The sequence below is a fragment of the Sorex araneus genome, chromosome 1, assembly GCF_027595985.1.
Source record: "Sorex araneus isolate mSorAra2 chromosome 1, mSorAra2.pri, whole genome shotgun sequence".
Classification (NCBI taxonomy): domain Eukaryota; kingdom Metazoa; phylum Chordata; class Mammalia; order Eulipotyphla; family Soricidae; genus Sorex; species Sorex araneus.
In genome coordinates this window covers 196906608-196921817 of record NC_073302.1, presented here as the reverse complement: position 1 = coordinate 196921817, position 15210 = coordinate 196906608, and the positions used below count along the sequence as shown (strand labels likewise).

Here is a 15210-nt window from a genome sequence, read left to right as displayed (position 1 = left end):
GAGGGCCGAGTTGTGAAAGGACTGTCCCCAACCTGTGCCGTCAGGGCGGGGGTGGGGGGTCCTGCTCTGGGTCCTGCCCCCTCAGTGCTGGGCCAGGGCAGATGCTCTGTGGCTGCTGACCCTTCACACCAGTGGTGGCTCTGGGTCGCTGCCGTATCACCCTCGGCGACGTGGCCCGGTGGAGCTGGACAGGAGGAGGGGCCACACGGAGCTCGGGGGGCCACAGTGCACGGGCCAGTGCCCGAGACAGAGCAGAGTTCTGTGCCCGGCCTTTCCCGTGCCTGCGTGTGGCCAGGCCGTCATTCACACCAACTCGTCCCGCAGGTGCCGGCTGGCGGGGGAGCGCGTGGACGAGGCCCTGTTCCCCGCCACCAACACCCACAGCCGCGTCCCCAGCCTGGCAGGGAGGAAGGTGAGTCGTGCTGTGGCCTCTGAGTCAGCCTTGCCTCCCCACGGGAGACCCTGGGTGGTGACTCCCCCTGGCCCCCTGGGCCACCAGCCAGCTGCTCTGGTTTCCTGCTGTGTCACAGTTGGGGGTGGGCGCAGGCGGAAGGGGACCTGAATGTGGCCGGGGTTGGGGCATGGGGGCTGGTGTGTGCAGGCACTGCCGGGGGCTCCCTGCCTGGCCCGGGCTCCGTGCTGTCATCCGGCCTCTTCTGGAAGGTTCCATGGCAGTCAGTGCAGGAGGCCCCCCCTGTGGAAGGCGCCTGCGTCTCCTGCGCAGCCCCCTAACTCTGTATGTCTGCACAGCGTAAGTGCATGCAGCCCAAAGACTTCACCCCCAAAACGCCAGAAAATGACAAGAGGCTGAGGAAGAAGATGGAGAAGATGGCGCTGGAGCTGCAGCAGCAGAAGACGAGGCTGGGTGAGGGACCCGCAGTCCTCTGATTTCACACGTGCCCGCCGCTCGCCTAAGATGGGCACTTGTTGTCACCTGAATGGACACGAGTGGGTGCTGCAGCCTTCCCGGACTCGGCAGAGCCTGGAGCGCTCTGTGGGTGGGAGACCCTCAGTGTCCCTCCCCCTCTGGGCAGAGCTGGGAACAGGCAGGGCAGGGGACACTTGGCGCGGCGCAGCCTAATGTGGCAGCCCGGGACCCCCGCTGTCCACGCACGGCCTTCACTGGCATCTCAGGCCCAAGTGCAGCTCCCTGGGGGCGGAGGTGGCAGCATTGTGGGGAGCCCCTGGCAGTATTGGGGCGGGAGAACTGTGGAGTGCAAGCCCCTTGGGGACCTCATGTGAGGGGGGAACCTCTTTTGAGGGGGAGGGCCCTGTGCCAGGTGGGACACCCCTGTGAGGGGGGTCGGGCTTCTCGGAGCTTCATGGTCTTGTGCCTGTTCCAGAGGACGACCCTGTTCTCATGTTCGAGTCCAGCGGGGCGCTGCTGTACAGCCCCACGGCCGCCCTGAGCCGCCAGCACCACTCCATGGAGCAGAGGCTGCAGGAGATGAAGGAGAAGCGGGAGAACCTGTCGCCCACCTGTGAGTGCCTCATGCCTGCTCGGGGTGGGGGTCTGGCCTGAGGGCGCTCCTGACCCACCGGTCTGTCCCAGCATCACAGAGCGCCGAGGTGACTCACAGCCTCAACAGCGGTGACAGCGGTGAAGGCCATGGAGACACCCCCTCTGCGGAAGCCCGTCTGGCCCCATCGTACGACGCTGCATGTCCGGGTATGTGAGCCCCTTGCCCATGGCACCGTCGGACTCTCAGGGCACTGTGGGCTCTTCTCGGGTCTCCTGACAAGAGAAACGCTTTCGTAGCAAGAGGGCGCACTGCACAGCTTTGCCCTCACTGGCCCTTGGATCATGGCCGCGCTCAGGGGGTCCTGCAGGGCTCGCCCATCCCGCATGGTGGGGCTGGGTGTCCATCTCCTTCGGGACCCGGGCTCCCCCGATCCTGCCCCAGCCGCCCGCCTTTCCCCGTCCTCGAGTCCGCGTCTCTGGAGGCCCCTGTGCTGCCACCAGAAACTCGGGGCACCTGCAGGTCCCGCGGCCCGGGGTCCAGCAGGCCTGTGGCTGGAGGATGCTCTTGGCTCCCCACCACTGCCAGAGCCCTGCAGGGCCAGCTCTGCGCGACGCATGTCCAGGGACCTTTGAAGTGCTTCTGGGATCCAGCACAGCCTGTCTACGGGACCCGGGGGGGTGGGGAGCGAGTAGCTGAGTCCCAGAGGTGCTGCTGACCACTGAGTCTGGTCTGGGGTGGGGGGCCGGAGGCAGTGAGTGCTGCCCCTGGCAAGCCCCCATCTCTTGCAGACGAGCCCGTCGCCGCACGGCTCTGTGCGGGCCCGGGTGGCAGTGACGGCGGTGAGACCCTGAGGATCATGGCGCCACCCACCCCCCTTCATCCCTGCACCCCTCGGCAAGGACCAACGTGGGCAGACACTGGCATGGGCACCCCAGAGTGGCCCTCGGAGGGGACAGATGAGAAGGGGTCTCCCTCCCCGGCAGCCGCCGATCGAGACTGCAGCACAAGGCGGGCCCGGCCCCCCACGGCGCCCCCTGGGCCTCGGCTCCAGCTGTTCCCCCCGTCCCAGTCTCCCCCTTCTGACTGCGGGGATTCCTATGACGACTACTTCTCCGCCGACAACCTGAACGAGAGGCTCTCGCAGAAGCTTCTGGGCACCCCGCCCCCAGCCACTCTGGCGCTCAGCCACTGCAGAAGTCTCTCCAAGCGGGAGAGGAGGACCATGTTAGAGACCTTGGATTTCTCCTGCCTCGGGAAGAGCCCCAGGGCCACAGTTACGCAGAGCCGGGCCCCCCACGAGCCGCCCAGCCTGACGGACCTGAGCAGCACCCCCTCTGTGGGTGCAGGGGCGGGAGGCTCCCCCCTGTCCACACCCACCCCGCCGTGCCCCCATTAAAGGTCCCCCCCTGTGCAAGGCATGTCTGCTGAGTCCCAGCTCTGCAGGGCCCAAGTGGGCGCTCTCCCCAGGCTGCTTCCCGGGGGTTCAGGGGTGTTGTGTCCATCCCTCTGGGTCAGGCGTGTACCAAGGGAAAGGGCCGAGTCCTGGCAGCCGCATGCCCCCCAGAAGCTGGGTCAGTCTGCACCACCACTGCGCTCTGCAGTGGCGCATGCCCATGGGCCTCGTAGTCCTCTGTCTCGCCACACAGGGACCCGCTGAGAGCCTTGCTGGGAGCATATAGGCTCCCCGGGAGGATTCCTCCGACCTACTGCCGCCCCCAGTGATGGGCGCCCTTGGCCGTGTGGTGGGTCTGGGTGTGCCTGTGCCCACGGACGGGACCCTGAGAAACTGGCTGACTCCAGTGCGCCGGTCTCTCACCGACTGTGGCCCCTTCCCGTCACCCGCCAGTTAGCAGGACTTTGGTGTTGGCAAGATGCTTTATGGAACTTGTCCCTACAGAGGGTGTTCCCGTCACCCTTCAGCCACCTGTCACTACACAGGTGTTTCCGTCAGCTGTTGCTACGCAGGGTGTTCCTATCACCTGTAGCTAACTGCAGAAGGTGTTCCCGTCAGGGATTAGCTGACTGCAGAGGGTGTTCCTGTCACCCGTTAACCAACTGCTCAGCCGTGGTGTTCCCATCACCCATTAGCTGACTGTCACTGCAATGGGTGTACCCATCACCCTTTAGCCAACCATCCCTGTAGATGGTGTTCCTATCACCCACTAGCCAACTGTCCCTGAAGATGGTGTTCCCATCACCTGTTAGCCAACTGTCCCCGCAGAGGGTTGTTCCATCACCTGTTAGCCAACTGTCCCTGAAGATGGTGTTCCCATCACCTGTTAGCCAACTGTCCCCGCAGAGGGTTGTTCCATCACCTGTTAGCCAACTGTCCCTGAAGATGGTGTTCCCATCACCTGTTAGCCAACTGTCCCCGCAGAGGGTTGTTCCGTCAGCTGTTAGCCAACTGTCCCTGCAGAGGGTGTTCCCATCACCCGTTAGCCAACTGTCCCTGAAGATGGTGTTCCCATCACCTGTTAGCCAACTGTCCCTGCAGAGGGTTGTTCCATCACCTGTTAGCCAACTGTCCCTGAAGATGGTGTTCCCATCACCTGTTAGCCAACTGTCCCCGCAGAGGGTTGTTCCGTCAGCTGTTAGCCAACTGTCCTTGCTGAGGGTGTTCCCATCATCCTCTAGCCAACTGTCCTTGCAGAGGGTGGTTCCATCACCCATTAGCCAACTGTCTCTGCAGAGGGTTGTTCCATCACCTGTTAGCCAACTGTCCCTGAAGATGGTGTTCCCATCACCTGTTAGCCAGCTGTCCCTGCAGAGGGAGTTCCCATCACCCGTTAGCCAGCTGTCCCTGCAGAGAGTATTCCCGCCACCCGCTAGCCAACTGTCCCAGTGGCATTTTCGTAGCTGACGCCTGCTGGTTCCCCTGTGTCAGTACACGTGAAGGGGAACAGAACAGCATATGGGCCCCTTGTCATGGAAGTGGCCAGTTCCGCCCAGGGTCATCCGGAGACACTGGAAACACTTATTTTCAGACGGAATTAGAGCACAAGGGTCCGTCAGTGCTCGGATCGCTGAGCTGCTCTTCTCAGGGGGTTGCAGAGGGTTCCAGATGGCCGCTGTCCACCGCTGGAGCCTGAAGGCGGGTGACTACATGCAGGAAGCCACTCGCTGTCCACGAGCTGTGGCCCCAGGGACACTTCAGAGCTGCCACCGAGACCCTGGCGGGCTCGCACCTGGACTGAGGGGGAACCAGGCTCGTGAAATGCAAGTGAGGGGGAGAGACACCGAGGGTGGGCATCCCTCAGTCCCACCCCCTGCCCCGGCCCCTTTCCGACAGGAATCTCCACATGCCATGGAGTGCAGGTGTATAAAGCGGCTGCACAGACAGTTTCCTGACAGTGCTTCATAAATTCACTTGAAGACAATTTTGCAAACCCACATTTAAGCCCCAAACCCCACAAAGGCTTGTGGCGGGGGCTGGCGAGGGGGCTGGGACCCTGGGTGCCACGCACCCAAGCCCCCGGCCCCTCCTCTGTGTCGGTGCCTCCCTCCACCATGTTGGTAATGATCAGTGACCCTGCAAGATTGTCACCGACCTGCCGTCTGCTTGGTTCCAGGTGTGCAGAGTGGCCTGGCACGGCCCGACACCGCGGGGCCCCTGGAAGAACGCCAGGGCCAGCAGGACCCTCACAAGCTAGCGAGGAGGAGCAGGGAAGGCCCCAAGGTGGGTGTGAGCCCCTGAGGCTGGGGACCGGGTGAGGGGGGCTGGGCTCCACACCCGGACAACCTGTGACCCGCAGCTCTCTGGGCGGTGAGCCCACCGGGGGTGTCCAAGCCGTCCATGGCTGTCCACTCCCATCTGCTCACTCCCCTGGAAGCCAAACCCACCCCCCGCTGGGTGTGCTGCAGGGGCGGGGCGCGGGGGGGATTGGAGAGGTGTCTGGGAAAAGCCCCCCTAAGCGTCCAAGCTCCGTTCTGCCTGGACTCAGGCCTGAGCGAGAGCTTGGGGGGAGGGGCCAAGGGCCTCAGAGCCCCTTCCCCACCTCAGACTCTCCCGAGGGCCTGGGCAGCCCCGCCACCCCAGAGCCAGAACCGCACCTCGGCCTGGCGTCCCCGGGGCTCTTCAGAGCCGTTTCCGGTAAGACTGAGCTTTGTCCAGTCCCGTCCACGGGGCGCCCGGGTGTGGACAGAGGCCGCCTTCCAACATGAGATCAGAATGAGTTCCTGCTCGTTGGTGCAGGGTGATTGAGGGGAGTGAAAGCGTCACCGTGGAGGGGACGGCTCGCACAGCAGCTCGGCACTGCAGCGGGATGAAGCCTCCCCGGGACGCTGGCAGCTGCTCTCTGGCAAATGGGCACGTGCTCAGGTGGATCAGCACCTCAGCAGTGAGCGTGTGCGACGGGCACGGGGGACAGAGGGCACAGCAACGGGGAGAGCGAGGGCGTCTGGCCGTGGGGGACAGGAGAGAGAAGGCATGTGGCCACGCGGGACAGAGAGAACAGTGAGGGCCCCCGGCCATGAGGCTCCGCAGGCTCCGTGTGGAAATCCCTGTGCGGTGTTTGTTCCCCACAGAACCGTCTGCTTTTGGTGCAGACAGGCTCACCTGTCCCTGCCCCTTCTGTTCCTAAGGCACCCGAGTCCCAGGAGCATCCACAGTGCTCACAGGCCCTGGAAAGGTGCAGAGAGGCTGGCTGGAGGGGGCAGGTGGGGCCCCCCGGCGTCCACCCCGCTAACCCTCATCCCTTACTGGGGGGCGCCCACGTGGTCCCGGGCACGGGCAGGTGCGCCCTGCAGAGGCAGGGTCAGCTGGAGAGACAGGGCGTGACCCCGCAGGGGGCCTGGGCTGCAGTGCCCTGAGCTCGGCACCTCCCGGGGTCCTGCCATGCGGGGAGGCCTGCCTGCCGGGCTCTGCCGGGTCCCTGCCAACACCGACTCCTGAGGGGCCGGGCACCTGTGTCCACGCAGCCAGGCTCACAGACTGCTGTTCCCCTCGGGGGGAGGCGTTTGGGTCTCTCGAAGGGGCGCGGCTTTGCGGAGACCGTGGGCAGCTGGTTTCCCTGGGCCGCCCTTGTGCTTCTCACCGGGTCTCCTGCCTTCTCTTTCCCAGCCCACACGCACGCTGGTGATGACGAGCCTGCCGTCCGAGTGAGTACGGGGCCCGACAGCGAAAGGAGGGGAGGGGCGTCTGGCCCCAGAGAGCCCCGCATGGTGTGAACGGCCTGAGGGGCCCAGTCCCCGCACTCTTGGGTCCGTCAGTCCCGAGGGCACCGGCCGACGTTCGCAGCGGCCTGCTAGCACCACCTGTGCCCCGGGCAGGGCCTGAACCACTAGCCGGCCCCTTCTCTCCCGGGGGTTGTTTCTGAGGCCTTGAGCAGCTGTCTGCACCGGTGGCTCCGGCCCCCACAGAGTCGTGTCTGAATCGGGGAGCCAGAGAAGACGGTGGGCGGGCAGGCGGGCTGGGCAGCCAGCCAGCCCCTCGACCCTCGGCCTTCCCAGCCACCCAGCCAGCGCCGTACCTGGCATCTGCGCCCATCCCAGCTCAGCCACTGCAGCGTGACGGGACAGCACTGTGCAGCTAGGTGTCCCCTAGCACCGTGCCCCGTAGCTGTAGGGGACTATAGTGGCCGTCACTGTCCCCCCACTGTGCCCACTCACTGCCTGTTCCTGTCCCCAGGGAACGGAGCCTCGTCACCCAGGTGCTGGACAAGCTGCAGGGCTTCTCCGTGGCACAGGAAGTAAATGACCACACCACCCACGTGCTGGCCGGCGCGCCCCTGCGCACACTCAGTGTGCTCCTGGGCCTGGCCCGCGGCTGCTGGGTGCTGTCCTGGGAGTGGGTGAGTCTGCCAGGGGCCCTCCTGGGGGTGGGGGAGCCCCTGCGGGTGCTGTCCTGCTGCGTCTCTGACCCGATGCCAAGCCCACCCCGCCACCCGGCTGTGCCCCCCTGGACTCTCCTCACTTGTGTCTCGTTCTTCTCTCTCCTCGGGACCTTTGCCTCCGCCACGGCCTCAGGATTGCGACCTCCGGGCCAGCGGCGGAAGCAGGTGGGGCGGTGTGGGGGCCAGCACCAAGTCACCTTCTCGAAGCCGGTCACTGTCCCCCACGCAGCAGCCATCTCGGGCAGCTCCCACAGATGGGTTCACTTAGGGCAGGACTGTTCTCCGGGCCCCATTTGCATCTGCGTCGCTATGCCCCAGTTCCTAGGCAGGCTGTGTGTTTTTGTGCCCGTGTGCATTATTCACGGAGGTGGGAGCTGGCTCTCGCCGTGCTTGCGTCTGTCTTCGACCTTCACGTCCCCCAGAGCTGCGGGGTGGCTGTTGCCTCTCTGTTTTGTTCGGGGCCTCCCTCGGCAGTGCCCAGGGGCTGCTCACAGCTCATTGCTCAGGGGGACCTGGGGGCTAGGAAGCCAGCCCCCACCTGCAGAGCCTGCTCTCGGCCCTGTGGGCTCTGCCTCGGACCCTCATCTTCTCCTCACTGCCTCCCAGATCGATCACCTCAGAAGGGACCCAGAAATGCGTGACAAGCCCCTCAGATGTGGTGCAGGATAAAACCTTCTTGACCCTGGTTTAGGAAAGACGCACTTGGATTTAGCACCTGAAGTGGTGTGGTGTTTAAGGGCAGAGAGAAAGTGGCGAGACACAGACCATGGCAGGCTCTTCTGCTGGCTGCAGGCACCAGGGGACAGGAGGGAAGCGACTCGGCTCATCCACACAGGGCACAGCGGAAGGGGCAGCGCGTGGGCCTGAGGAAATCCTGATACCACGGGAGCGGGACGGAAGACCGGCCAAAAGAACTCGCATCCAGAATGTGGGACACACGGCGTGTTGTGACAGGAAGTCACACAGGCAGAAGGCCCAGCCGGCACCTTCTCAGGCACCTGTCCGGAAGAGGGAACGGGCAGTGAGAAGCACAGACCCAGAGAGAGAGCCTGAGGGGCCGTAGCACTGGCCCTGGCACCCCCGGCAGCCCAGAGCAGCGCTGGAGCAGGAGTGGCCCCCAGCACTGCCAGGTCCGACCCCCGCTCCTGCAGAAGAAAACGGACAGGAAAAGCTCTAACACTGGAAATGGAGCAACATCCTGTCAGACAGCCATTGGGTCAACGAGGAAATGGAGAAGAAATAAAAGCGGTCCACGTGCATCAGTGAGACAGACCACCAGGGGACGTGCAAGGTGGCGCCACATCCAGCAGGAGAACACACCTCCCAGCTAGAGACACTACAGGCAGAACAACGTGTGAGTCTAAAAATAGGGGGAAGGAAATAATAAAAACTGGAGCAGAGATCAATGGCAGAAATCAGGAAAGTTATTTAAAGGGTAAGTAAAATCAGGAGCTGTTTTTTTGAAATGATAAATAAGATCGACAGACGCTTAACTAGACTTAGGAAGACAAGAAGACCCAAATAACTTGAATCAAAAATGGAAAGGGGAGAAATGACAATGGACACCTCAGAAATACAAAAAGGTCCCAAGAGGCTACTGGGAACAGTTTAGTAACCGCAGGACGGAGAAGGAAGAAGCAGATGGGATCTTAGGGAGGGCGACCTCCGGAGACAGAATGAGGACCTGGAGATTAGTCACGAGTCAGGAAGTTCAAACGGGAATCCACAGTCTCCCCAGGATATGGGGAGAGCAAGGGGCGAGGGCGTGGCCCTCAGTACTCACAGGGGCCCTGGGCGAGAGCGTGGCCCTCAGTACTCAGCGGTCATGTGGAGAGTCCTCCACGCAAGGGTCTGGAGGTGATGACCCGGAACGGCTCCACATGGCTCCGCGGCCAGTGCTCAGCTCTCAGCTGTATGTCAGGAGTCAGACGCCTCATTGACAACAGCGTCCCCGAACCCCACATTGCCAGGAATCGACCAGGCGTGGCCCAACTGCCGCCCGGGTGGCTCAGCCCAGGCCAGGAGCTGGCGTTCCTCCCGTGGTGTTGAGTGAGAGACACCTTGTCTGGGTCCCCCTGTGAAAGGGACGCCACGTGCATCAGCCTCCAGAGTCTCCACAGCCCGTCTCCCAGGCCTCAGCGGGCGTCACCGTGTTCCCAGAGGGAGCAGGCAGGGCCCTCCCAGCCGTCACCATGTGGGACACGGGGCCCCGGGGGCAGCCGCCCTCCAGTGCCAGAGCGAGAGGCAGCCGTTGCTTCCTGCGAGGCCGCAGCCCTCTCGTTCTGACAGAATTTAGCCTAACACTAGGATGGACAGCAGGAGGCCTCCCCCGCTCCGTGTACGGCGCAGGGCCAGGCCCGGGGTGCCGGGCTCTGACTCTGGGCCTGAGCAAGCCAGGCCGAGTCTCCTGGCTCAGACCGGGCGCTTGAGAGGAGCAGGTGCCCAGACCGTGTCTGCTCCGGGGTGCCCTGGCTCTGACTGCTGCCGCATTTCCTCGGTGGGAGGAGGGGCTCTCGGGCCCGGCCCGCCCTGCCCAGGGTCTGGGCGATCCTTAAAACATCCCTCCTGGCCCGCGGCCTCAGCTCGCCTCCAAGGCAAACATCGCTGCCGTGTTTTCTTTCGGGGTTTGTGCAGTGTCTGGGACTCCCCTGCGGAGGAGTCTCGCAGCGCGGCAGAACTGGGGTCACGGCGAAAACAAGCAGGGCTGCGGGGGTCTCTGCCACGGACACTGGCCGCCCCCAGGTGCTGGGCCATGCCCACTCGCTGTGCCCTTCGTGTCTCTGCTGCTTCACACTGACCCATCCAGCAGAGGCTCAGAAATAGCAAATGGTGTCAGGAGTCGCCTGTGTCCTGTCCACGGCGGCAGGAAGTTACCACAGAAAAATGCGGGCCGGAATCTCACAGTCTCACAGACGCCCTCGGAGACGTCCTGCCTCGTCTCTTAGACACAAGTTTGCTGCCTTTGCTGCTGCTTCCTTTGGGTCTCCCTCGTGTGTGTGTGTGTGTGTGTGTGTGTGTGTGTGTGTGTGTGTGTGTGTGTGCGTGCGCGCGTGTGTGTGCGCGCGCGCTCAGGTGCATGTGTGCATGTGTGTGTATATGTGCAGGTCCGTGTGTGCATCATATGGGTGCATGTGTGTGCATGTGCATATGTGCAGGTACATGTGTATGCATGTGTGGGTCTGTGTGCGTGTGCCTATGTGTGAAAGTACATGTGGGTGCATATGTGTGTGTTGCAACAATGTTGCAATTTTACCGGAGAGTCAGAGGCACTTGACTCGGAGAATAAATATATTTTTGTGGGAGGGTCACAGGACTGCCTCCGGAGGTTTTGTGTTATGGCCTGCCCGAGAGCAGCCTGTTCAACCTCCTTTTATTTATAAAATTAACATACAAACCAATCATATTCAGCCACATAGGCAAATATGCAAATCAACCAACGGAAACAGTGACCGCCATTAAAGTTACAGTAACCAAAACATAAACCGTTTACATCCAGGCCTAGCTAGGCCTGAGATTATGGGATGTTGTATACCAACATGTGTGTTCCTGTGTGCATGTGGGTGTATGCATGTTTGTGCATGTGCATTGTATGGGTGCGTGTGTGCGCACGTGTGTGCATGTGTGCAGATACACGTGGGTGCATGCGCGTGTGCATGTGGGTGCACATGCGTATGTGCATGTATGCTGGGGGGGGGTGCATGTGCTGTGTGTTCTTGTGTGTGTGTGGTTCTCCTGCCTCCTCACCACTGCCTTCCGCCGCTGAGAGGCAGCCATGAGCCCCTGACCCCTCTGCCAGCAGCGAGGCGGGACTTGTGTGAGGCCACTGGGGTCAGCCTGATGGGCCCGAGAGCGGGAAGGTTGCAGATGCAGAGCTGTCCAGTCCACAGCTTGCCAAGCGGGGGGCGGCACTCAGCAACACTCAAAGGGGCACTTCCTAAGGCAGAAACCAAGGGTCGGGTCACTTCTCCGGCAGTGACATCCCTCAGATCTGGCTTGCTGGAATTGGAAGCTTGGGGTCCACCCAGAAGTCAGGCTGGCTGAAAGGGAGGGAGGGGCCCCGGGTATGGGTCTTGGCCCTGCCGAGTCTGAGTGTTCGATCCAGCCCTGTGCCGTGCTGTTTGTTGTGAAGGCCACGTGCCTCGTGTGCCTCATCGTCAGGATGCTCTGTCTGGGGAAAGCATGTTTCAGCATGTTTGATCGCAGGCGGAGTGAGCGCCGGGGACACTGCTCGTCCCCACCGTCCGTCTCCAGCCCTGTGTTTCTGCGGCTCATTCCAGTTCCTCTGGGACGTGCTCCTCATCGCTCTGTGTTCCTTCTGATAAGAGAACTTGGGGTCGTGCTATTCAGAAAGATGCTTGGCCAGTGGCGAGGCGCTGGGGCATCCCGCCCCGCTTCGCAGCGTGTCCACGGGGGCTGCGGCCCAGCAGGCCACAGGGACTGCCCGGAATTGCCCTTTCTCTGGTCTCCTTTTTCCATGTCAGGAGCTTGGAGGAGCCCAGGCAGAATTGGGGTGGAGCCGGGGGTGGTGCTTCCCGCCATGAACATTCACTCCTCCACTCGCCCAGTGTGGGGCGGGCGCTCCCTCACCTCGCCTGCCTCTCCTGCCCGGCTCTGAGGAGGGACCTAGGTAAGGGATCGACACTAGGAACATGGAAAATGCTCAGATTCACTGATCAAGGGGGCAGTACGAGTCGAGATGATGGAAAGATAGCGCCTCACACCAGTGAGAAGGACCTGTCTAAGAGGTTTCAGAAATACAGGCCGGACACTTGAAGCAACTTACTCCAGAGCCCTGAGCATCATGGAAGAGAGAAAAGCGGTTAGCGGCAGCAGCTGCAATTAGCACTTGTGTTGTCTTTCACATTTTTTTTCCTTTCTCTCTTTCTGTGTTTTGGTCCACACCCACCAGTTTTCAGAGCTTGATCCTGTCCCTGTGCTCAAGGATCCCTCTCTTTTTCCCCTTTTTATGACTTTTGGGGTCACACCCAGCAATGCTCAGAGGTTACTCCCCCCTCTGCACTCCGGAATCCTGACAGTGCTCAGGAGACCATAGGGGATGTGGGGATCAAACCCAAGTGGCCACATGCAGGCAAATGCCCAGCCACTGTACTGTAACTTCAGCCCCTCAGGGATCACACTTGGTGCTCAGGGGACCACGTGGGATATATATTCCTAAACAGACATATGTAGTGAAATACCAGTATAGCATATGTAGCTCAACACATATACACCTATATCATTTATATATCTATATGTATGGGCATACTTACACATATGTCTATCTGTATGTAGCCAGATCATGGTGGTTTTGTTTTTAATCTTTTAAATAAAAACAACACTATTTTCCACTGAGGCTGAATCTGTTTAAAGTCCCCTCAATTGACGTTCTCTTTACATCCCTGTCACCAATATCAATTTTCTGAGTTTACTAATTAGTAAAACTAGAATCTTCTAAGTATAGTTAGGAGAATTAACATTAATTCTTGGGATCTGTTTTTCAAAGTGATTAGTATAAACTATAAAAAATTGCTTTTATTTAAAAAAATAATTTAAAGAGAGGCGGGAGCTAGACCGGGCTGGTGACTGAGGGCACAGCAGGGCCCAGGGGCTGGTCGGCCATGCGGAGCGGCCCTCAGGGAGTGGTTCTGAGATGCTCTGGAGAACAGTGTTTCTTCTCGTTGCTTCCGTCTGATGGTGGGAGGGGACTTGGCTGTCACCATAAGCCTCAGTCACCTGTTGTGGAGTCGCTGCTGGCCCTGGGGTCTGGGAGCCCCCAAGGCAGGGGAACTACAGACTCAAATGTGGAAAGTGACAGCGTGGATCTGCCTCTTCCCAGGAGACAGGACTGTCCACCCTCCACCCCCAGGAAGCCTTTGTCTGCTTCTCACAAGAGGACCTTGGCCAGGCCTCGGGGCGCACCGTGAGCAGACCCGCAGGGGGACCCCATTCACCTCCAGGGTCTGTGCTGGGCAGCTCCAACCCTCACGGGGACCCGAGGGCAACACAGGTCAGGGAGTTGGAGCTACAGGGCCTTGCAGGGAAACTGAGGACGTGGGTCAGGAGTTGGAGCCATGGGGCCTCGCAGGGAAGCTGAGGACGGGGACCAGGGAGTCAGCGCCGTAGGGCCTTTGCGCTGCCGCCACTTCCCATTTGCTCCAAGCCCAGCCGAGTTCCAGCGGCCTGCCGGCGGGAATCCCCTGGGACCAAGCTGGGCACTGACGCGAGGCGGGAGGGGCACAGTGGGAATTGCCCGTCCAGTCTGGGCAGGGTTCCTGTCCCTCTGGGAGTCTCCAAAATGGAAAGTTTACAAGAGCAAGTAGAGTTTCCAAGGCTGCTGAGCACGGCACTGACAAGCACATGCACACACCCATGCTCACACACCCCAGCACATTCACATGTGTTCATACGTACGTGCTCATGCTTTCATGCACATTCAACACATGTTCATACACGTGTTCATACTCTCACACATATGCCTACTTAACACACACAGAAGATTCAGCACTGTGCACTCACTTAGACATGCACACATGTTCACACACAAATGCATGTCCACGCACATGTCTGTGTGCACATGCTCCCCCTGTCCCTGTGTATCTTCCCATGGTCACACATGTTCACATGTTCACATATGTGAAGGAACGTGGGTGCCTGGCTGAGCCTTGGTCTCATTCCACTTCCTGCTGGTTTCTCACAATGCACGGGTCCTTGGTGACCACTCTGGCCGTTCACTGTCCGCCGTGGGGGCAGGGCTGGGGGGCGCCCTTAGCTGTTCCAGGCCCCCTGCCGGCACTGTCCAGCTCGCTCCTCGTCCATGCTGAGGCTTCTAGGCGGCTGTGAACAGCCCCGGGAGCCTGAGCATCACCTCCTGAGGCTTCTCCCTGCCGCGGCTGGCCCAGCCTTGTGCCACCTCGCTCCCACCCTCAGCATTCACCCCATTCAACTTTTTAGTTCTGGGCAGCAGGCGACCCCTGGGCCCCCGGCCCAACCTCTCTGGGCTCTGTGCAGGCCAGACCCACAGGGGACTCGGCCCCGACTCGACGTGCTCCCTCCTTTGAGCAGCAGCATTGCGCTTCTCTGCAACAGTGTCCAGAAGCCCCACTCAGAGATGGCCATGTCCCCTCGTCTGCTGTTCTGTCCACTCTGCCCGCGCTCTAGGTCAGCTGCGTCCCCCGTCTGCTGTCCGGTCCACTCTCCCTGCGCTCGGGAACGCCACGTCCCCGTCTGCTGTCCTGTCCACTTCCCATGCTCTGGGTCAGCTGCATCCCTGTCTGCGGTCCTATCCACTCTCCCTGCGTCCCTCTCTGCGGTCCTATCCACTCTCCCTGCGCTCGGGAACGGCCACGTCTCCATCTGCTGTCCTGTCCACTCCCCGTGCTCTGGGTCAGCTGCGTTCCCTGTCTACTGTCCTGTCCACTCTTCTCCCCAGTGCTCGGGGACAGCTCTGTCACCCATCTGCTGTCCTGTCCATTCCTCTCCCTGCACTGTGGGTCAGCTGTGTCCCCTGTCTGCTGCCCTGTCCACTCCTGGCCCCAGCTCTGGTACGGCCGCGTCCCTCTGTGCCTCTTCGACTTCTAATGCCGGCCCTGCCAGAAGCCATTTCCCCTCCCCCCGCATGTGGATGTGCCGGCTCTTGTGTCCAGCGGGCTGTGGAGTGACTGGCCTGTGCCGTGGCCGGGCAGTTCTGGGGATTCGGGGAAACAGGGTCTCGGGAGCCTGAGGCCACTCTGCCGGAGCCTGGAGGGACTCTCAGCACAGAACAGAGCGCTGCCCGCGGGTTGGGGCCGCACCTGGTGCCCACACTGCCCGTGGACAGTGTTGGATATCAACCCTAAGTGTTTTCGGCTTCACCGGTGAATTGCCCCTTTCCTCCTCCCAGGGAAGCTTCCCATGCCCTTGCTAACATCCCTAATTTG

At 61.3% G+C, this 15210-nt stretch overlaps 1 protein-coding gene across 4 annotated transcripts in view; it reads left to right on the top strand.

The window, feature by feature from the left end:
* Positions 1-15210, top strand: part of MCPH1 (microcephalin 1) — a 61499-nt gene that overhangs the window by 5928 nt on the left and 40361 nt on the right. For 3 of the 4 annotated variants that reach the window (XM_055139331.1, XM_055139347.1, XM_055139350.1), the window contains exons 4-10: positions 325-412; positions 751-865; positions 1344-1481; positions 1553-1669; positions 5033-5139; positions 6523-6560; positions 7090-7252. In XM_055139331.1, coding sequence (XP_054995306.1) covers positions 325-412; positions 751-865; positions 1344-1481; positions 1553-1669; positions 5033-5139; positions 6523-6560; positions 7090-7252 — 766 coding nt within the window. Of the gene's footprint in view, positions 1-324; positions 413-750; positions 866-1343; positions 1482-1552; positions 1670-2251; positions 4673-5032; positions 5140-6522; positions 6561-7089; positions 7253-15210 lie in introns of those variants that run through there. The other variant, XM_055139338.1, reaches the window with a different exon arrangement.